Below are 24,095 nucleotides of genomic sequence, written 5' to 3'. Positions count from 1 at the left end.
AGTAGAATTTACAGACTTCTCTTCAATCTCGCTGCATTAATGTTTCAATAACTTAAAAGTATGTAATCCATACTGAAGGAGCTGGGGCATATGTTCCAGCTGCACTGTGTTTGCTACTTTGAACCATCTCATAATTATTTGTAAAAAGATTATTCTGTCCTATTCAGAATAAATACACAGACCTAATCCCATTATTGTGGCCAGGTAGATAACATATGTGGTTTTGTTGCCAGTTGCTGCATAGACTTATACATTTTATACTATTTTCTGCTTATTAATAAATGCTGGTGAAGAGCTTTGTATTAAGAATGCAGTATCTTGCTTTTGGCAGAATTTTTGTAACCATACTTGGGTGGAGTTTTTCCCTCGCATTGAATTTTGAAAGATCTGAATGCAAATGTGGAATGAGGTTGAATTTTTCAAATAATTCTGGTGTGGTTCTTTTTTCCCCTAAATTAAATATAACGTTTAAGAAATGTTTCTTTGGCATTTTCAAATAAAACCCTTAGTTGTCTCTTCCCCCCCGCCCCCCTCCCCATCTGTACAGTGGCTATTTTCATTTATATATTGATTTAATTCTGAATATAGAGCATGTTTAGATCCTTTCAGATCCAATAAAACATACCAGGTTTTGCTCTCTGAAGCTGTCGCTCAGGACATTATTTACAATTTGAAGAGCAGTGGCCACCTGAGAGGGAGAACGTGGTTTCTCTCAGTTGCAGCATCCATCAGACCAGGAAAAGTGCAAGCAGACACTGTGCAGCAATCCATGCTCCTTTCTGCTGCTTTGTAGCTCATGCTGTGAAATATTCCTCTGTAGCCAACACAAGATGGTTGGTTTAATAGCTCTTCATCGCCGTTGCTTTGGTGGTGGAGGTCCACATGGTCAAACTGCAGTAGAGCAGTCTCCTAAGGCGATGCATTTGAGAAGGAGAGGTGATTTTACTCCTCATCCTGTTCCCTACAGGACAGATATGTAGAGAGATGGGAGGCCCATGGTAACCTTGATTTAAAAAAAACAGTTTCACGCTTCTCAGACTGAATTCAGTAGAAGATATGCCAGGACTGTTTTTTACTGATAATGCTTGCTTGCAGGCTTTGCTGCTGTCATCACACTTAATACTCTGTGGGACAATAATTTGAAATAAGGAGAAATTATAAAGTCATCAAGCTTTCTATCCTGCACAAATATGAGAGGGAAAAGCCATTTCTCGTAAGCTCTTCCGAGGACCACAGCTCGGTGTTACAAAACTTTATAACACAGCTTTCATCTTCATTACTTGAATGAGGAGAATCACTCGCATGCATGCACGTTATGTTTCTTGGGTTTGATGAAAAACTTTGAGGACTAACAATATGTTTTCAGGCTTAACATTCTGTCACGCACAGTTTAGATGCCAAGAAATACTCTTTGATTAGAAAACAGTACGTACCAAATGAATTACGTTCCCTCTGCTTATTGAATTAACTTCACAGTGAGGCAGCTGCCTTCAGTATGTCTGAAAGGCGGTTGTGAAACAACCTTTTGATGAGTGTAGAGCTGTTCTTCATAATAATCTAGTTTGTTTTCTGATTTGCAGTGAAATTACTAATTTTATCTCTGACACTGGAGACAAGCATGATATTCTCTTTGTTGTCTCTGAGGTTGAATAATGTAGAAGAAGAATAGATCTCCTTCAGAGGATGCAGAAATCCTGTGGCACTTTCAAAGCTTTCAAGAAATAGAAAATAAACGCATACCCAGCCAATTGTCACTTGATTTCCAAATTAATCTCTAGGGATAATGTTCCCTGTAGCTCACATGTGACTAAATCCTTGCCTGCCATGCTAAAGCTTCCCCCTTGGCAACCAAAGCAAATTGAAAGAGGGAAGGAAAAAAAAAAAGTCCTGCACATAGGAATGAACCTTTGAAGTGGAGGCAAAGCAGCCACACTATTAACAAAAGGGATGGTAAGTAGGCCACAAAAGCTGTCTGGAGAAAAGCCATCTCTGGGTGCAGTCATAAACTAAGCAGAGTCAGATTTAGCTAGCGAATAGGTGGATGTTATATGAAAAATAATCCCTGGAGTTGCAAGAAGTGGGATTTTTGAGTCAGTTACTGAGGTTGCACTCCTTCTCCAAGCCGTATCTCAGCCAGCTGAATTTTTGAGAGTTTCTGTGTTGCTGAAGAGTGGGATTTGATGATGTTTTTGATCCACACTTGGTACTGACTGATGCCATTCTTAAACTATTTTATGTGAAAAAGAAAAACAACAATGGAAATGGCAACTGTATTTTGTTAATTGTCTGGGCATCCTTCTTGCTTGTAACCTTGATGTCTGTCTCCATTATGGGCTGCAGGAGAGCAGCAGGCTCCGATGGGCTGGTTAGGACTCACAACCCCATCACAGCACAGGTGGTGTGTGAGCTCTTTAACTGCCAAGAGGCAAGTGTAGGCTCAGTCCCTCGCTAATGTGTATGGTACAAGCACGCTTGTCCCTCACTGCGTTTGACTTTGAAGGCAGCTGTCTTTTTTTTTTTTTTTTTCTTTTTTGGTGTCCTTTTTTTTTGACCCCAGAAGGCACAAACTGTCATTCTGGTATATTACTAAGGAATTCGAAAGTACTCTGGGCAATCCAGCCAAATCTTCAGTATTTCTGTTGTTCCTCAAACTATCCTTAATTACTTTTCTAGTCTTTTGACACAAGAGGCAATCTCCGTGTTTGCATACAGAGCAGCATAGGGAGACCTTGGTTTCATTTGAAGCATCTATCTGCCACGTCAACAGGCCTGCACAGTAAAATCCCGAATGGGCTGTGTATGTCCCGGCTGATTTTGCAGGCAGGCGTTTTAGTGGCATTTAATCATCAGAGCATCTGTCTGCACAAGGATTTTAGTATAGCATTCCCTTGGGAAGTGCGGGGTGGTTGTGTCTGATGGCTTTGGTCATGAACCTGGAATAGTATTAAAACGCCACAAAATACAAGAGCACAGGATTTTTTAATAACTTTGTCAGGGAAAAGTATTTATCTACATACCTAGTAGTAGCCTGTGGGAGTTAGTCCAGAAAGGAAGTTGGCATGGTGATCACCAGCTCTGTGACCACCAGCATTATCGGTGGCTGGGCTTTAGGGTGTTGCTTTGGTGTTGTTGGCTTGGTGTTTTCTTGTGAGGGGTGGGGATGGCTTACAGTCTTTTCCTCTGTTTGGCCTGCTTGTAACTTTTATCGTGTTATGCACCAAAACACCTGCTTGCAGTTACAGTATATGCTATGTGACTACTTGTAAAGATATTTTATGTGATCCCATCATCACACTCTGAGAACAGTCTGCGTATACAGACCCTGCATATACAGAAAGCAGCAAGTGTTTTTCATCACGAAAAGGAAATGTTCATTCCCCCAGCCCTGCTGCTGTAAGCTGTCACTAAACGTCTACTTGTCTCAAAGATTTCATGCTTCAATCTGCACGGCTGCTGTAGTGAAATTGCAAATGGCTCATTAAGTCAGTTGGGTTTTCTTTGATCTTTCTGACATTACTTAGATCGCTAAGGAAACTCTACAGCCAATAGATGCTAACAAGTTCTGAGCCCGGGGGAAATGCATTGTGTGGCGCTGGGCCTGGGTCTGCTTAGCTGCTTTTACCTCATTGTGAAGGGAACGGTTCCTGGATGGGTCGGTCCTTCTCCTCTTCATTTATAACGTACAAAAGGAGCACAGAGATTTACACAAACAAGCCTTTCCACATTTATTCACAAGGTGGCTTTCAAGCTGATAATGACTTTCTGTAATACAAAGACATTTAATACAAACTCAAACAAATACAAACTCAGCAGGTAGGACAACATCCATGTCTCTCTGTTGTAGTAGCACTTGCATGCTGCAAACCATTGCCTTCAGGCCTATATGAGTAAGTAGATGTACAGGCACATCCTTGTTAATTTTTAAGCAGAGAACTAGGCAGTTCTGGGCTAACTAACTTGCAGTCACTGTATGTTTGGAAGTTTGAATTTTTAATCTCCTGTAGCTGCTCCATGGTCCTGGAGTGGTAGGATGGGGACAGAAATTGTCAAAAAATTCCTGTCAGCTCTTAAAACCCTATTGCACATGCTGTATCATTCCTGATGGATTTGGGGCAATTCTCAGCATCCTCCAAAGCCTTAGAGGGCTTTCAGTTGTAATCTAAAGAGAATACATCCACACTCTCCCTGGAGAAGTCACCTGCATATCCCTGCAGCGGCTATCTCTGCATGGTAGGCTAAGGAAGCCTTACCTATGGAAAGCCCCTGGGATCCATTATCAGAAGGTACACCAAGCCTGCAATTAATTTTATCAAATGCTTCCCCATGCTTACAAACAAGTAGCTTTGTCGACTGAATGGGCAGTTAGGCATTCAGGTGTCACATTTGTACAAAAGAAATGGCTGGAACACGGGGAGTGGAAAAGGACTTGTATATAGGGAAGGCAGCCAAGCCAAAGGTCTTGGTGATATACCGCCTTCTGTATGATACAGAACTTGCAGAGGCTATAAAAATGCCCATGTTTTTCTTCTATTAAAACAGATATGATAAAGTTTGTTCCTTAGGAATTCAGTAATGTCTGTGGGATGCAATGCAATTCTTTCTTAGGGAGCCACTGTCATTGTGAAAGATGCTGGTTTGATACAATATAAAGCTTATTTTTATTTATTTTGTTCTTAAAGCCTGGAAATGTTTAACCTCATTTTATTGATCTTTTTCTACAGCTTTACTCCTAGGCAAATGTTTCATAATTCCATCATAATTCCATTTTCTTCCAGGATTGATTTTTTTTTTTTTAGCGGTGGGCAGCTAAGATATAAACTTCATGTAGTCAGAGATTATACTAAGAATTTGTCTATAATTATAATGATAGCATAGCATGTATTTTCTCAGGCTGTACAGTTGCTTCAACAGAGCACAGCCTGTTATAGTAAAATGTCTTTCAGTATTTATCTCAGACACTAAGAAAAATAATAAAAGACATGTCTTTAAGACACTGAATGATCATACAGTGGGATTTGACCTTTGGCAAGATTTTAATATTGTAGCTGTTGATCTGAGAGCTTTTGTAACTAAGCAACTGTCATCCAGAATGTATTACATCATAAAATAGTATTAAGATATGAAGGAGACTGAGTGGTTAGGGTAGAGTAGGAGCCATGGTGAGATGCAGGCACTTTCCCACTGAAAATTTTTGTTTTCTGAGCTATAGCTCAGAAAACAAAATGTTAAGGAGCTCTGGGATCCTTAATTTTGCTGCTGGACAGCAAAGGGGGACAAAAATGAAGGAGCTGTGGGCTCCTTAATTTTGCTGCTGGGCAGTGAAGGGGGACAGCCATGGACCTTTATTCCTTTCCTACTTGGATTGACTTACTCTGAAGTCTGAAGCTGGCTTCTCTCCTTTTCCAGTGAGACCTGTTCAAATTAACAACTCTGAGGCAATGCCATAATCCAAATAATTCCTAGTGTACTGTGTTGCTTGAGTAACTGGGAAGGGATCATTTTAGCCAGTGTGTTCGCTGCCTCGTTTCCCAAGGTTTGAGTGGATATTGCAAAGAAACTTGCCTCCTTTTGAGCAGGCTTTTTCTCAGAGCTAAGTTCATTATGGTTTGCCTTGGTTTTGCTGCTTACCAGAGGAAAGCAACAACAGGGCCACTCCTCCATTCCCTGCTCTTGATTGAGGAAAATGCTGAAGCAGTGAGGACTCAGCTCCTCACTACTCCTCCCTGCTGTCTCAACTGAGCCATCGTGACCACCATGCCTGCATCAGGAGGAGGATCTGCCTCCACTCAGGACCACTGTTGTCGCATCCTTTCCTTAGCCACCTTTCACCATCTCTCTCCTCCCATGCACACTCCTTTTACTTTGTTTTCATTTCTTCCTCTGGGCTGTTGCAAGCAGTGAGCCCAGCAAGTTTCATTTCTACTTCAGCTGCATGCGTGGTGATGGTTAGGATTTGGACAAATAAGATGAAATAATTAAATCTGAAACCAGAGTGTTACCATCAGCCTTTATCGTTGCCACTGGGAGGAATAAGGAAAGGATGTTTCGTACCCAGAGATGCTGTTTCAGGCTGTCATTGGGTGCTAGGTGGGTGGTCCTGAAGGTCACTGCTGGAAGGTCATCAAGGCACTTCTTTGTTGTCTAAGACCGACGCTGTTTCTCTGAAGAGTATGAGAATGTGGCATGGCGAGTGTCTGCACCCGGTTTGGTCCATCTCTTAAGCATGCTTCTGCAGAAGGTAAAGGACAGGGCTCAGCTGAGAGGCGTGAGTAAGGTCACCGCTGTGGCACTGGAAATGAGAGCTGTGCTCTCGCCCTGCTTTTGCACCAGGCGCAGTGAGTTCTTCTGAACCTGTTGCTAATCTCAGCTCAGAGACTGTTTGGCTGATAATGATCTGTCTTACCTAGTGGCATTTGCTGCTGGCTCCCTCTCTCCATCAGACAGCGTTTCAGTGCTATTACTGTCTGGCTGCGCTAGAAGAGAGAGACATAAATCCAACTGAACAGTTTTCTCTTGGTGAAAAGCTCCCTTCTTTGAGCTCTGCAGTCTGAGGAACATTTGTGGAAGTAGTAATCCATGTGATGAACATCTGGGGTTTTCTTCTTCTAAGCTACCTCTCATAAGACTTATAGGTGGGCTGTTGCTTGAAAATTATTTTCCAGCTCAGGCAGGACTTTTCTTTATTCTCTAATAACTGGAAATAATGCATTGGATGGACTGACCACAAAGCTCAGTTACTGTAATTCCCTCTCAGTAACCTTGTGGGCTTCTGTCCTGCTTACAGCTGGCATTGACGATACCAGCTGTGCAGCCCTTCTCAGGGTACATCTCTTCTGAGATGCACTCACATCTGCTTTTTTTTTTTGTGGTGTGTATTTTTGTCCAGGCCCATACTTATGAACTCTTGTAAGCTCTTAAATAACGTGTCTGCTGATGCACAATATACCAGTGTGTTGTGTCACACTGACAAGAGGCTGTGCTGTCTAGCAGATCTCCCCCTGGGATCAGCGCTGGGTGGAGGGGTGCAAGGTCTCTCTGGCTGGTCTTTGATGCTTGATGCAAGGCAGATGCTCAGCTGAGGCTGACCACCATCAGCATCTGGTGTGAGAGGTCTGTAGGAGGAAGGGGACCGCAGTAGCTCTGTGGTGAATGTGCAGCTTGGTCTGTATCCCACAAGAGGAGCATGAGCCCCCGCAGGGACTCTGGCACTCAGTGCATGGCTGACGTGACAGGTCTGCATTTCCTTGTGCAGCAGAGTGGTCCAGCACAACATGCTGAAGGAGAAGGGAATGACCTTTCTTGGCAACCTCTCTTCCCGCACCTCTCAGAGTGGGTGGGACCTCAAGGCAGGGACCGGGGGAGCAAAGTCCCTCCCACTGTAAGAGAAGATCAGGTTCAAGACCCCTCAAGGAACCTGGACATACATAAGTCTGTGGGACCTGACGAGATGCATCCCAGAGTCCTGAGGGAATTGGCTGATGTAGCTGCCAAGCTACTCTCCATGCTATTTGAAAAGTCATGGCAGTCAAGTGAAGTCCTTGGAGCCTGGAAAAAGGGAAACATTGCACCCATTTTTACAGAGGGTAGAAAGGAGGACCCTGGGAACTACTGACCTGTCAGCCTCCCCTCTGTGCCTGGGAATATCGTGGAACAGATCCTCCTAGAAGCTATGCTAAGGCTCATGGAGGACAGGGAGCTGATTTGAAACAGGCAGCATGGCTTCACCGAGGGCAAGTCCTGCCTGACCAACCTAGTGGCTTTCTATGATGGAGTTACCACATCAGTGGACAAGGGAAGAGCTATGGATGTCATTTATCTGGAATTCTGTAAAGCCTTTGACATGGTCCCCCACAACATCCTTCTCTCTAAACTGGAGAGAGATGGATTTGATGGGTGGACTGTTTGGTGAATGAGGAATTGGTTGGATGGTCGCATCCAGAGAGTAGTGGTCAATGGCTCAATGTCCAGATGGAGGTGAGTGATGAGTGGTGTCCCGCAGGGGTCTGTGTCGGGACCAGTGCTGTTTAATATCTTCATCAATGACATAGACAGTGGAATCGAGTGCACCCTCAGCAAATTTGCGGGTTACACCAAGCTGGGTGGTGCGGCTGACATGCCTGAGGGACGAGACGTGATCCAGAGGGACCTGGACAAGCTGGAGAAGTGGGCCCATGTGAACCTCATAAGGTTGAACAAGGCCAAGTACAAGGTCCTGCACGGGGCTGGGGCAATCCTCGGTTTCAATACAGGCTGGGGGATGAAGGCATTGAGAGCAGCCCTGTGGAGAAGGACTTGGGGGTACTGGTGGATGAAAAGCTGGACATGAGGCAGCAATGTGTGCTTGCAGCCCAGAAGGCCAACCATACCCTGGGCTGCATCAAAAGAAGCATGGCCAGCAGGTCGAGGGGGGTGATTCTGCCCCTCTACTCCACTCTGCTGAGACCCCACCTGCAGTACTGCGTCCAGCTCTGGAGCCTTCAGCACAAGAAGGATATGGAGCTGTTGGAGTGGGTCCAGAGGAGGGCCATGAAAATGGTCAGGGGGCTGGAGCACCTCTCCTACGAGGACAGGCTGAGAGAGTTGGGGTTGTTCAGCCTGGAGAAGAGAAGACTGGGGAGACCTTATAGCAGCCTTCCAGTACTTAAAGGGGGCTTATAAGAAAGATGGGGACAAACTTTTTAGCAGGGCCTGCAGCGATAGGACAAGGGGTAATGGTTTTAAACTAAAAGAGGGTAGATTTAGACTAGAGAAGGAAGAAATTTTTTATGATGAGGGTGGTGAAACACTGGAACAGGTTGCCCAGAGAGGTGGCAGATGCCCCATCCCTGGAAACATTCAAGGTCAGGTTGGAGGGGGCTCTGAGCAACCTGATCTGGTTGAAGATGTCCCTGCTCATTGCAGGGGTGTTGGCCTAGATGACCTTTAAAGGTTATTTCTAACCCAAACTATTCTATGATTCTATGACCTCTTTGTTATGACATGTCTCAACCAAATATCTATACAAGCTTCACTCCAGGAGGATTTTAGTTTATTGTTGATGCGTCCTCTGCAATCCCTTGCTATATTTTTACAAGCTACATAATGCATTTTTTAGACTACCTTTTCCCTGGTGGTCTGTGATGTGGTTTGTTTCATTTGTGGTATAGCAACCCTAGTTCATCAATGTAGACTAACGATTAAATAAAATATGAGATCAATTCAGAAGTTACCAGTATTACTGGAAACATGAGACTTCTCACAATGTATGCCTATTTTTAGTGCTGATCAGAACCAGTAAGAGCTCTCCATACCATCAAAACATTTTTGTTTTTAAACCTAATTTGAGATCACATCAGTGGTATATTGGTTAATATTTTGTTTCCTTTTTTAAGAGTTTGGTCTACAGTTATTAGTTTTGTTAGATGTGGCAGCAAGTGCATGTTTGTCTAAATTGTTTCAACCCAGCGATTACAGAACCATTTGTTCTTTTTCCCATTGGTGCAGCTTTTTATTGAAAACTGCAGATATCTTAAAGTCTACTCTTTTTTTCAGGAATGCATCTTCCAGTGTTCTTCTCCAGGGAGAAGTCTACTTTAGCAAAATAGCTTATGTCACAACATTTCAACTTTGTGCTTCTATTAATTCTGTCTTGTCTTCAGATTTATGTTACAGTGTTAATTGCAATATTTAATGCTTTTTCTATATTCACAGGTTTTCATTTTTGTATTCAGAAATAGGTCTTGAGCTTTATTTGATGGGAAAGGCCGACATTTTGTCTTTCTTTGCTTTCTAATTCAAAATAAAATCACATTTTGAAATGCTGGAGTTTCTCACAGAACAGCAGTTCTTGGTTTCGGGCCAGATCTATTTAATACCACAATGGGTGTATAGCACTGAAGTACCCAGCCTTTACTTGCCCCTTGATATCACTGTTGATCAAGTGACAGTCTGCAGACAATATCATACTTTATGTCCATAGTAATTTTGCTTATGGCTATTGGAAATTACAGTTTTATCCATTAGCTATAGGGTGAATACCACTGGCCAAGCAAAGTAGCAGTATTATTAACAATAATAATTCACCTGGTGTGCACGGTGATAAATGCTGTAGAAGGACAGAGTTCTTCAGGGAGACACTATTGTCTAAATCTCCAGGACTTTTACTTTTTTGAAGGCAAAATAAGTCAGAATCTGTTTTTAATTTTTCTCTAAGAATATTCAACCTTATTGTTTCGGCCAAAAGTGAAATAGCCCAACTGCCCTCTTTAAAATTTAAAATTATTTGAAGTCAAGGCAGACAGTATGATGGTAGATGTAGTCTAGAGTTAGTGATTCGGGACCATGCAGTGTGGAAGAGTCTGACTCAGCTTTATTGACTGATCTGAATTTTGCTGTCAGTCATGTTATGTTGCCGTTGATTGCATCATCTAGACATTTCAAGACTGTTGGCTATAAGGTTGAGTTAAAAGAAAAGGTGACTATTAGCATTTGATTACAAAATCTGCCAGTAATGAATGTTAAACAGGATGGCTTAAAGGTCAGCAGAAATATCTACCAGAGTGAAATAAGCAGATTTTATTCCTTCCAGTGGATTCCTTTGCACAGTACAGTAAGTAAACTGTACCACTGTTACCTTAATGATAAGCCCTTTGGTGTTGGTTAAAATAACTGTATTAATCCTCCTTATCTTCCTCTTAAGTTCTGCTATATTCAGTGTGGAGCTTGGAAGTTAGTTTTTCATCCAGTGGTTGAATTGTCAGGATTCCTCCTGAAGCCTTATTTGTGACTCCCAGTATCACTGGGGAAGATGTTTTATAAAAGCTGTAAGAAGTGAATACATTGAAGCAGAGAGGAGAGTGATCTGTGTAATCTCCATAGCAGAATTGCTGAAGGACTAGCACGAGCGTTGCACTAGCATTAAAGCAGACCTATGAAAACAGTGGTTTAGAGTGGAGACCAGCAAACATAACACCCTTATCTATAAATGGCAAGGGAATGGTCTGAGCCCCCACAAGCTTTCAGGAGAAGGAGAGACCAAAGAGCGTAACTGGAAAGAAGTGATAATTAAAGATACAGAGATTAATGGGAAGTGGGATAAATGTTGATGAGGTTTTGCCAAAGGTGGATGGTGTCAAATGATCTTCATTTGTTTTTGTAACTAATTCTGTGGAAATTTTACGGGAAAATTTTGGGATTTCAGTAATGCAGCTGGTAAAGTATTAAGTAGGATATTATCAACCAAAATGGAATTTGGGAATTGGAAATGGAGTTGGGACTGGTTGGAATTATGAGACTGAACAGAAAGTAATGGTAGCATTCCTCAAAAAGCCTGATCATCTTTAATATTTCCATGAAGGACCTTGGATTCAGCTGTAGGAGACTGCTAATGGAGTTTGCTGATAACACAAAGTAAGAGACTACCATCATAACAGAGGAGAGCTGAGGGGTAACATACAGCAAGAACTGGATGCCTGCAGTATTTAGAAAGGAGCTGGAATTCAGTGGCTTAAAATGCAAGGTCATAACGATGGGAGCATGCTCTGGTAAGGTGGGATCTCACCAGCTGGGGAAGCCAGGCAAGGCAGATGCTGGAGTGTCACCCATGGCTGGCTGAAGCTGAGCCCTCAGGGGAAAGCATCTGGGAAAAAGAGCGGTATTCTCTTGATATGCACTGAGGCATTTCCAGCACGCACAGAAAGGTGGTGATATTACTGCCCAAGCTGTGGGTAGAATATCTTTTTGGATATCCTTGATTCTGATCATCTGCGATTCTGATCATCCGTGTTCTGGGGAGTAGATTAAAATTGGCATAGATGCAGAGAGGGACTGCTAACTAGGATAATCAGGGAATGAATTGCTGAAGACGAGAGAGCTTGTCTTGTTTATCCTAGCACAATGAAGCCTGAGAGGCTATGTGATTACTGTCTATAAATATCACAGGGGAATAAATACCAGGGAAGGAAAAGAACAGTTTAGGCTAAAGGCCAGTGTTCTCACAAGAGCAACAGTTATACACTGACTAAATAAATTTAGGCTGGAAGTGAGAGAAGGGCTCCCTGCCATCAGATCAGTGAAGTTTTCAGTCTTACAGCTGGAAGAGAGGGGGTGAGAAAGCTGACTGCTTTTATGACAAGCTCTATCAGCTTTTGAAAGAGGAACAGAGATCATTAGCAGATTCCTCCCAGGCCCCCTTCTATGGGAGAACATCACGGCTGCTAACCCGCCTTTTCAAAGGCAGCTGTGCACGTTCTTGTCCATGCCACTTGCTTTGTCACTGGAGATGGAAGGACAGGACGGCACGGCGCAGCGTTCCTCTCCCTGCTAGGTTGCTTGCGGGAGCCTGGGGAGCAGTCTGGTCTCGAGGCATGTGAGAAGCCACTGCCTGGTGATGGGGAAGCAGATGCCCTTGCAGTATTCGTTCATAGCCCCACTGTTTATTGGGGAGTCAGAGAAGTCTGTATTAGGGGGACAAATCCTCCTGACGTGGGACCACCTTGGCAGGAAGATAGCCCAGTGAGCATGTCTCCCCCAGCTGTAGCCAGAACAAACGTTTCTCACTGTGAAAGAGCAGTGGCTATTCTGTAATATCTCCTGGGTACTGTGTTTGGCATAATTATAATTGGTATAATACAGGGTTTATCATATGAATGCTTTGGGCTTGTTAATACTGGGTCGTGAAGAAAGCAAGTGGAAGGAATGAGGAATAGCTCAGGGAAGGCTGCTCCTGGTAAATGATTCACAGCAATGCCCAGGATGCTATTTAGGAGGATATTGCCTCTGGGATCCAGCTGATTAACAAAGCTGGTTCAGCTGTGTGAGGCCAGAGCTAGAAGTCAGAAAATGTATAAAGGATAACAAGCAGCTTAGTCTCCCTCTCTGGTGAGATGAAGCAGTTGTTGTGAAGGAGCTAGTGGGTGTGTGAGGACCCTAGGCCCCCGCAGCCTGCGGTCCGGGCGCTGGGCTGGGGTGCTGGGTGGCAATGACAGCAGTGTAGTGCTGTGTCTCTCTTTGATACACACCTTGCAAGGGGAATGATAAAACTAGCTTTGCACATTAAGGTTTGGTGGAGAAAGAGGTAGAGGAAGTTCAGTCCGCGCAAAAAGGCAGTGGCTAATGTAATCAAAGGAAACGACGGCAGGAAGCCGAAGAGGAGGTGCCTCAGATGGAGAAGGGTACAGCAGAGAGGAATTTTGATGCAAAACGGACATTTGCTGGAAAAACAAATTTGTGAGCACCATTGATACTATTTGTGAAATTGGGCCAAACTTGATGACTAATTGTATTTGAGGAAAATATGTAGGAAAACATTTCACCTTGATATTTTCTACCTTAATGTTTTAGAAATACTGAAGTGTTTTGACAGTTTCAAAATAACTTTATTTTAAAATGACACCTAATTTAAAATTATTTAAATTTTAAAAGACCAAAAAGTAAGAAAAGAATGTTTAATTGGCTGTGTTGAACATTAACTAGACACTTAATTTTTTTAATTAACTGAAAAACTCTATGTTCCTATATAATTTTGTCCCCCACCATCTCATTTCCTGACTTGTTTTAATCACATCACTCAAATCAGAGCTGTAATTATGCCCAATTTCTGTTACTTGGATGTGCAGCCTGAAGCTCTTACTATATTCTCTTCTGCTTCTTGCTGTCCAGATAGCAGCAGTGATGAAAAATTACTATTTCCCTCTACCTTTTTTTCAAAGGCAATTATTTTTGTCATAATTTTCCATTTAAACTTTGTTGGGTGGATTGCTTCATAGGATAAGGGATAATGGTTTTAAACTAAAAGAGGGTAGATTCAGACTAAATATAAGGAAGAAATTTTTTTACGATGAGAGTGGTGAGACACTGGAACAGGTTGCCCAGAGAGGTTGTAGATGCCCCATCCCTGGAAACATTCAAGGTCGGGTTGGATGGGGCTCTGAGCAACCTGATCTAGTTGAAGATGTCCCTGCTCATATGAATTATTCTACGGTATGTCTGTCTGAATAATGTGTGGTGCAATATACTGAGCAAGGTACTATGGCAAACAGCTCCGTGCAGTTTTGTATACTTTGGTTGTCTGTTCTCTGCCATTGCAGACTCTGACTTTATATCTCCACTTGATGGAACAAAAAAAATTAGAACCACTTAGAGCAGTTTATCTGAAAGGAAATGGAAATTGCTTTGCTTTGTATTCAGTAGCAAAGGATTCAAATATAGGTGAGATTTAGTTTAATTTCGAAGCATCTGCAGGAAGAAAACATTAATTTTTCAGGCTACGCTATTAGACTAAAAAAAAAAAAATCCATATTTTATCTATTTAATTAAGTAATTTAGATTTATTGTAGTATCTATTTCAGTGGAAACTGTGCAACGATGTGTGAAATGCTGTTACAGGTCATACAGCGGAGTGATAGTGCTGGCAGCCAGAAGTTTCTTAAATAAACTCTGCCTTCCACCTAGCTGCTTTGCTTTCCCTGATAGTCATACATACCTTTTCACTAACTTTTCCAATTACTTAAAAGTGGGTTTTTTTCCAGAATTGCTCTGCCAATTCATCTGTGTTCCAAGGTTCTGGGCATGGCTAAACACTGGTAAAAATCTTGTTTGCTCTGGTAGACCCTGTTTCATTGTTCTCCACATTAAATTTCAGAGCATTTCCTCTATGCACAACCTTTTTTTTTTTTTCCTATTTTTATTTTTTTTATTTGTTGCCTTTTAATCTCTCTCTTCTTTCTTACATCATTCAAATTTTACATGCTCAAGACTGTGAGTTTTATAACAACGGGCTGAGCCATTGGCAGCAAGTGAAACTGTGAACTGGGGAGTAGCTGGGCAGCTCCATACCTCGAGTCCCCTACCAAGTTCCTCAGAAGTAGAGCTCTTTGAAAGGTCCCAGGCGACACATGGTGGCAACCCTTGGAGAAAACGAAGCCCTTGGCCGAGTCTGGTGGAGGAAACCTTGGTTGTGAATAGTCTAGTACTGGCTACAACATACACCTGTGACAAAGCAGTTACCGTTCTGCAGTCAATTCTAACACCTGATTTGAATGGTTTAATACAGTGATTCAAGCATAATGAGTGTATGAATAAATCATAACTCTTTTTTTTGAAGGAACTAGAAGATAGGGGGGAAAAAAGCCCCAAACCTGTAGCTGTTCCCTTGACTGGTGACAGACGTTTTCTTACGTAAAGCAGAGGTTTTCTCTGTTTCACAGGCAGTGGAATAAGTTCCAGTTCCTGTTTCCATAGTCCATGCTTATTGCCATTTCTGTGACTTTCTTGGCATTTCTTGAACAGTCAGATTTCTATTTGGAACTGGGACCAGGACTGGCTGTCTCAAGCAGGTAAACTATGCCACGTGCAGGCACCTGTGTACATGGGTGTTCTGTTTGGGCCACAAAAGATTGAAAGGAATGACATCTGAACAGCACTCAGATCTCTCTGTCCCCTCTGTTTTCATAGCTTAAGACTTTGCACCACTGTTATGAAAATGGGAGATGTTTCTCCCCCATGTGATCTCCCAAGAGATAACTGATTAGCAGAGCAGTTGAAGAGCTTGTCTAACTTGATCTGCTGGATCAATGAGAAAAGCCAGTCTTTGAACACAGGCATCCTCATGGCAGGCAGTAGTTTTCCTGTTAGTCCATGAACTATCATGTATCTGTCCATAGTAGCATAACTACGTGTGTTACAAGGCCTTCTTTAGTCATGACGTAAAAGCTAAATGCCTCACTTTGTGTGGTAGCAGTTCAAGCTTTTAGCTCTGGCATTGCCCACTTCAGTTGCCCACCACATTGACCAAGAGAGTAGCCAAAATACTAGAGTTGCCTCATTAATGAGATCTTTTATACTACAGGGTCCACTGAGTCCTTTCCCAGCTGTCTGCATTCCTATTAGTTAATGCCCTAGATGCAATGGCTAAAAACACAGAATCAGGAAAAAAAATATAGGTGTTGAACATTAATCACCTCCAGAACCACTATTTTCTGCTGTTAAATATCCCATTGCATTTTTGTACAGTCATAGAGGTGTAAGTTCAATAAATTCAGCTGACATGTTCTTTGAAAGGAGGACAGGAAAGGCCCTTTTGAGTTCGTTTCTGCCTCCCATTGAAAATGAAACCCAGAAAGCCAACAACAGCTCAATAGGAGAGTGAAGACATCTGGCCCCTGGTGACTCTGCAGAGTACAGTACTATGATCAATTACGTTAAAATATTCATCTGACTCCAGCACGGTAGTCTGTGTCATCTGATTAGATGCGTTTCTAAACTGTATAAAGCAATTGGAGATGGCTGAATTATAGATAAGCATTTCAGAAGAATAAATTCAGGGCTGTTGGACATTAATGTAGGTAGTTCTTGCAGCATGACAGCTCATGGGCGCTGTAATGTCCATTCAGGATCTGGGGAAAGGAATTCCCACCTGTGTGCCTTTGAGACTGTTAATAATAAAATTTCACCCAGTGTTGCCCAAATTTTCTGGTTGTAGTCAGTCTGGCCTTGGTAATGCCAATTTTATGGCCACACTAGTGCTGCCTAGAGAGGATCTGAGGGGTCAGGAAATGAATCTAAGGAGTTCCTTCCCAGCCCGTTCATGCTGAGCTCATGTTAATCTCTGTGCTTCAGTTCGTTTGTTCCTTGGTTTTGTCAATTCAACAGTTTGGGAGGTCCTGTTACAAATCAAATCTCTTCAATGAACTGAGGTCATTTGGGACAGAGGGAGAGCAAAAGTAGCTGATGTTTCTTTTAATCCAGACCATTTCTATGTGCTGCTTTTGATTTTGTCCCTACAGGTGTATTAGCACAACTGAGAGAATGGTAAATTGTGATCTGGGGACAGAAACAAATGGCTGTCATGTCAAAGAAGAGGACCTTTTAAACTAGTTTTGCCACAAAAGAAAAAGAAAATTATGGTAGAATGATGTATCTAAGGTACTGAACAATACCTAAGGTTCATGTTCTGCAGGGAAGCTTATTTACTGATGAACAGTAAATCTTTAGCAGGAACAGGGTGAGGACATGGTGAACATTCTTGAGTAGCACACCTTAATGCCATTATTTTTGGTAGCATCTATTTGTGGGTACTCTAGTTGAAACTAATGAAGATGTATAAGGATATTTACATAGGGATGCTCTGAATACAGAGGAAGGTTGTAACATCTCCATCACTGGAGGCTTGTAAGAACTGATTAAACTGAACATTCTCCAGAAGTGTTTGTATCGTTGATCTTTGTGTAGTTGATCCTTGCCCAGGATGGGCTGGATGACCTTGAACGACTTTTCAAGGTTCTCTTCAGTCATGATTTTTATGATTCAGTGGCACAGGAGACACCCACTGCTCCCACTGGAGTGATGAATTCTCAGCATCCTTGAAAAGCCAAAGTCAGCGTGTGCTGAATTATGGCTCTAGAATTAATCAGTGTTCTTGCAAACATGGGTAAAATTGGATGGAGTGGGGGGAAAGTTAAAGAGTATAGGGATTCATATTCAGGCTCATGTGAGTACATCCTCCTGCAGAGGAGTGCTGTTTTTCTTGAACAGTAACACCTATTTGGAAAAGGCTGCAGGGAGGCAGGGTGTGTGCTTTGCTGGAGGGGGAAGAAATGCCACATGTCACTTTGCCCTGAGCAAGTGGACCTGCTTCAGTTCTCGCTGTTGTTACTGGTAATGGGCGCTTCATGCTAGGCAGCATTGCACTCTGTAAATGAGACCAGTTTCTCATTCTGGATTAGGTTGTACTGGCTCCCTGCACTCCAAAAGAAAACCTGTTCTCTGCCTTTAGTGATCAAACTCTCATTAAACAGTGAACAGCCCTTTTGTTTTGTGTTTACAAAGTTGCTTTTCTTCCTTCTCTCCCTTGAAAGCTCTGCAGAGATGAACTGCTGTTTCGCCACGGGAAGTCCTGTCTTAGAGCCCTGCTGTCGTTAGTTTTCTGTCACGTTGTCAGGCTTTGATGACTCAGGCATTAAAAAAAAAAACCACCACCCCTCTTTCTGAACTGAAATAGCCTAAGAGCAAATTTTTTAAAGCAAATTTTAATGCAATTATTTAGGTCATATTTTCTTTCTGAAAGCTCATAATCTGAGTCACAGTTTGCTGCTTGAACTGAAGCTACTTGAATGTTTAATTATTTTTTAAACAAAATTCAATACCATTGGAGTCCACTTGAGATCTTTGATAGATTTTAAAAAAAAAAAAGAGGTCTCAAATATTCAATAGCTTTGAAAAGGGCTGTGCATGTTTTGTAGTTTAGGGCAGTGTTTCTCAGGTGAGTTCTTTAATGCCTCAGAAAATGGTTCCTGAAAAAAGTGAAAAACTTAAAAAGAAATCTGCACACATTTCTGTTTATACGAGCAACCAAACAGAACAAGGAAAATAGAGGTAATAAAATACCTGTCAAAGCTGAGCCTAGATTTTACTGGTTTGTAAATGAAAATCACTGTAGCAATGCTGTATGATAAAGTACACAGCTCAAGAAAAAAAGGCTGGAAATGGTGACATAGGGCATGTTTGCATATGTGATGTAAGCCATCCTGATACCCAAGCCATGCCCAAATGATTAGTACCTCTGACTGACCTAGTGAGGTGCCACCTAGAGATAAAAGCTTTGGTCTCAGAAGAAATATAGCCACATTAAATAGCTCTGCATGGCACTGCATTGTCCAGCATACGTAGGTCCCTGCTGCCCAGCTGTCCTCCACTCTCCCCCTTCTCATGCAGACTTTTCGGCGGGTCCGAGAGCCCCTGCAGGAGGCTGCTGGGTGGCGGGGTGGATCTGGTCCCTGGTGCCAAGGTGCAGTGGTGGTGGGCTGGGACTGGACCACAGCCCTTCCCACGAGGTCTTTCCATGTTGCATCCGGTCACATCGCTTTAATCCCCCTGCTGTCTTGCCCTCCTGGGTGTGAGGAGCAGCAGTCTGGCACCTCCTAGTTCCCAGTCAGTGCAAATAAATTATATTCTACGTATTCCTTCAGGACAGAAAAATTTTCACCAAGATTACTGATCCCAATCCACAGTCAAACCCAGGTAACATGCAGTTCCCCTCCTTCCCTGCCACTGCTCAAGCCCCCCAGTCCTGTGGCTTTCTCCTCCCTGCCCTGCTCGTAATGCTAGGCCCCCCCTCCTGCCGGGGATGTGGAAAAAGGAGTCGACTTTAGATGCTACTTTGTGGGGCAGTGCTGCACTGGCCTGGCAGCGTCGGATCCAGCCAGCCCCGACCCAGGTCGATGGAGCTGCAGCAGGATGAAAACAGTGCCCCAGGTAGTGGGGTGAGAGGTGGAGAGCCCTCTTTTTCTCCCTGCACAGGTTTTGCTGACAGCGCACCTTCTGTCCTCCCTGGCTCTAGGCTAAAGCAGGCAGCACCCTTCTGCGTGTGTGGCTCATTGTAACACGGTGGCTTTTGCAGCCCTTAGGGGTTAGAAGTGAATTCCTTCCAAGAACTGGGGTTGTAGCTGCAAGGGCTGGACTGCACAGCTGTGGGTCGCAGTAAGTTTAAGGGCTGACAGTATTCTGCGTCTGTCAGCTTTTCCAGCTGCCTTGCTCTTCGTTTGTAGCATGTTAGTGTAGGATTTTTCATCTTGCATGCCCTTCAGAACATTCACGCACAGCGCTGAAACGTCACAACACATTTCTGAGGCCAGTACGACTCCTAATCAACTCATCCAACTTTCACCACATCATTTACAGGGGAGGCAGCTGAGGCACAGGAGAGCTGGAAGACTTGAGATTGCCCTCAGGAGAGCTAGATCTTGTCCTGCATGCAGTTTTAATAGTGGCATTGCTGTCATTGTTACCAGCATGACACTGTTTTATTGGGAAAACTCGTTACACTAGCACAATGGAGCTGTGGATGTAGTTACAGTGTGCCTACACCGCTGTAGTTAGTGGGGTAACAGCAAAGATTACTAACCTTGAGTATCTATGAGTGTGGCCCATACTCACATGGCTGGGCTGTCTTCAGCCCTTGCAGGGTTGGGATCTGGACCATTAGTGCCAGAGTTTCAGTGAGACCCTTAAGCACGGACATCACCGTTCTCCGTAGGAGAGCCAGGACCTGCCTAACGCAGAGGCAGTGATGCTGTCAGGGTTAGCAAGCTGAGAGGCTTGCATATGCTCACGCACAAAATCATTTCTTATCAACATTGCAAGAATATCTACGAAGGCAATGGCACGTACTGGGTTTCTGTGAGCAGTCACGTAGGTGGCTGCCACACAGCATGGTTTGTGTTCCTCTGACTAAAACCCTTAATGAGAACAATTACTAGTTTGAGACATGCGGAGACTGGAAATTACAAGGGAGGGTGAACAAGGTTTGTGCTGCTATCGCAAAGACACCCTGAGGAATGTTAAAGCAGGCTTATTCTAATAATTATTGTGAGCATGTGAGATATTTGTACTGAAACTGAGCAATGTGTGGTTTCTTACAGTCATTGATGTAATCCACTTTCAAGATGGCACTATGGGAGGAAGATGATCTGTATGGGGTTTTTCTATGAATTTCTATCATAAGCAGAGTTGCATAGCCTAGATCAAATCTTTAAGGTCAGTGGAATCTTTTGTTCAGGTATATTTTTTTACAGGGTTGTGTTCTTTGGCTTTGATATGCAAATAAGCTTTTTGTTGGATAATCTGATTCACTTTTTGACTTGTCTTTGAATGCTCTGTAGTCTCGTAAACACAAGATTTCTGTGACTTTATCTAACAATTTGCATGTGAGCAAAGGGTTATGCAACTGAGTTCTGTGTGAAATATCCGTAAAATGTAAATAACCCATTTAACTACTAAGCCTATCTGGAGATGAAATGGCAGGGCAAACTGAGTTTAAGATAGAGAGCTAATCAAAATGAGGCATGACTATCTGTTAAAGGCTGATTTAATAAGAACACAGTAGGAAAAATAAAACAGTATTTCAGTCTATATGGCTAAGTGTATAGACAGCAAACTCTATGGTCTGAAGACAGAATTACGTCAGAACCATATTCAGAACAAATAAAGGACACCAAAAGAAGTTAATTATGCTTCAAGGAGGAGTAAAATATCAAGGGTATCAATTTATGCAGAAGGAAGGAAGAAAAAATCTGTGCCTGCCTACAGTCAGTCAGTTCACCTTTAAACCTGAAACTCTTTGCGCTTAAATAGGATGATATTAAAGACAAAGGCAACATGCTCCCATCTTAGAAGTTCAGCCTTGTGTCTTTGTCCAGTGTTCAGCAGTATCTCTTGCATGTAAAGATGGAGTGGAGTTTTCAACTGCTCTGACCTGCCTTTTATCACCTTGGTGATCCATGCTGTTCCACTGAGATCTGTCCTGGTTCTGGTTGCTCACAGATCTTTTCAAACAGTCCAGGCATTGCTGGATATTTAACACCTGACCTGTGCCTGTCACAGTTCCACGGAGTGCAGCTTTTCAGGATTACATAAACTTAAATCTAAAGATGCTGGCTGGGTTCTTATACAGCAGACTGCTTAAGCTCAGTCTTATGAGCTGGTGTGCATACATACATATGCTTCAGTCATGCTGAATCAATGAGTGGAATAAAATGTGTTGCTGGGCTTAAACGTGGATCTTACGGTGGATTTAAGCACATGGACAAATGTTTTGCTGAAACAAAACTTTAGTGTTATGCATTCTCCTGTAAAATCATAGAGGGGGCTAATTATAAGTTCTTGGTTTTTTTAGTACAAAATTGTTTTAAAAGATCACTGATTCTGGTGGCCACTGACAAGTACAGTCTGTGTCTGCTAATAGTTCTGTTTTCTTTAGATCTGCTTTCCTAAAGCTTTGCTTTTCAGAGCAGATTTATGTTCAGCATGTTCAGCTTGATTTAAGTTACTGTCAGCCCAACATTTTACATATACCTTGGCCCTGTGAAAGAGGCTGTACAACATGCTGGCTGAGGGGGAATCACAGATTTATAGGTTTTAGAGCAAAGGGAGAACATGATGTTCAGCTAAAATGACTACGGCCCTGCCCAGTCTGTAGGTTCTTTTATTTAACCCAGCAGCTTGAGGTTGACCGAGAGTGTATTTTTGGAATGACATCCAGCCTTGATTTAAAGACTCCAAGTGCTGCAGAGTTTGCCACAGTCGTTGGTAGTTTGTTCCAATGGTCAATTACCCTTTCTTTGAAAAATACTCTTTCTCTGAAAAATCTGTACCTTATTTTTTTGGAACTCTGTTAACTTCTGTCTTCTGAAAACTGGATCTTGCTGCTTGACTTTCTCAGCAGGACTGGGGAGCCCTTTATTTTCCCATAGATATTTCATGTGATTGTTAGTTTATATTTTTCATGGTGTCAGAAAAATTTCTTTATACTCACAAACCCAGTTAGGCAGACATCTTTTACACCCCAGTATTCCCATGCTAAGGGTCTGACATAATTAAAATATGCCATCTTAGAAAAGAGTCAATATGACTGTGGTGCTTTTTATTTCAGTTACTAACCACTGGTTTATGATTAAATATTATTTGTGGCTGGGATAGTAATACTGGGAAAGAAAGGGTATTCGGTATATGCTGTACTTATACTGTAGAAATCATGGTTGCTCCAGTGTCCCCCAAAGTATTTTCAGTATTTCCTTGAATGTGTCAAACATGCTTTGCAAATGGCTTGAGTTCTCTGTTACTTCTTTTTCCATAAACAATTCCCACAGAGTCATATGGCCAGATGATATAGAAAAGGTATCTGGTCCATGCCTTTGGCCCTAAGCAAGATCAATAATCTATGCTAGCCTGTATGATCTTCCTTTCATTCTTTTCTACTGAGAAGTTGAAATACAATCAACATATTATTTCCACAGAGAATGAAAATTATAAAAAGAAAGGTTTTCAAAAAGCCTGAGTAGTAACCTGTGTCCTTTCTCACATGGTTCCCTTAGAAACCAAGTAAGATCAATGGGAGTCACTGTTGGTAAATTCTGCCTCGATGCATTTGTCTCACTGCTTTATGAGTAATTATTGTTCCTGTTTTCTCCTTAGGGCTCTTCCTGCAATGATGCAGTGGGTCCGAACTCAGAAACCAGGAGAAAGTGGTGTGAATATTATCACTGCAGATTTTGTAGAACTTGGTGACTTTATCAGCACAGTCATAAAGCTCAACTATGCCCTGGATGAAGGTGAAGATGACACTACTTGATAGTACTATAATATGTGTGTTGCTGCATTATTTAGAAGTTAAAAAAAAAAAGATTGCATTTTAAAAGAATTATCTTGTAAAACACTGATCTTCCTATAACATGCTGAGGTGTTTAGGGCTTTAGTGAGTGGGCATAGGGGAAATGTTTTAATCAATTATAATCATTTTTTACATTTGTGTTTCATGTGAAGAGCAAAAATAAACATGTTTACAGTGTTTGATAAAAGAAGGCCATTTACATGTTTTCCGAGGTACCAAATACGATTCATGTGTCTTCTATGGTTATGAACAGTGCCAAGAAATTTACTGCTTTTGGAGCAATGGGATGTATATTGCCCTCTGCCTGCCCACAGCAGGATTCCCGACAGTGTGAGTAGTACACCAGGAGACTAAGGACAGTATGTCTGGCCTGAAAATGTTAAGCTGCTACACTTCATCTGTTAGGTGGTTTAACTGATCGTATTTATCAGTGAGCTACAGGTTTAAATGCCTTTGTGAAGTAAATGCAAAGTCATGCCTGTAACACACGCATAATCAGTGGACAGTAAACATGATGCTTTATGTAGCTTGCACAGAGCACAGACTAAATCCTGCTTGCTTTTCATTCTCAAACTGGGGTTTTCCAATGTCTCTGCCCCAGGTCAAGTCAGCAGATAGGTGGTGCTGGCCTAACTCTGTACTAGGAGCTGCCAGTGCATATTTTCTGTGGTTCTAGCAGGAACAAAGTCAGGCCAGCTTGGAGCACCACTCCCTCCCAGGATTAATCTTATGTAAGAGCCTGATCCAACATCCACTGAATTTAATAGGAAAATTTCCTGTGTTTGGCATGGATCGGGCATAGGATCAGTGAATTGTGTGTACTGTAAGGTGGGCAGGATTTTGTCCCATAGTGGAAACCTGCTTTCTGCAGGATTAAAACTGCACTTTAAAAAAGTAGGTGCAGTCTAAGCTTCTCTTTAAGGCAGCTACAAACACAACACTTCTCTGGTGA

General features: G+C 42.4%; 1 protein-coding gene across 1 annotated transcript in view; it reads left to right on the top strand.

The window, feature by feature from the left end:
* Positions 1-23,343, top strand: part of PLCXD3 (phosphatidylinositol specific phospholipase C X domain containing 3) — an 81,668-nt gene extending 58,325 nt beyond the window's left edge. The window contains exon 4 of the mRNA XM_072860907.1: positions 22,948-23,343. Within this exon, the coding sequence (XP_072717008.1) occupies positions 22,948-23,104 (157 nt within the window). The 3' untranslated portion in view covers positions 23,105-23,343. The remainder of the gene's footprint in view (positions 1-22,947) is intronic.
* The last annotated feature ends 752 nt before the right edge of the window (positions 23,344-24,095 follow it).

Source organism: Ciconia boyciana, chromosome 4, assembly GCF_034638445.1.
Source record: "Ciconia boyciana chromosome 4, ASM3463844v1, whole genome shotgun sequence".
Taxonomy (NCBI): Eukaryota; Metazoa; Chordata; class Aves; order Ciconiiformes; family Ciconiidae; genus Ciconia; species Ciconia boyciana.
Note: the sequence above shows the minus strand (reverse complement) of the source record. Positions and strands in the feature narration are given on the sequence as shown.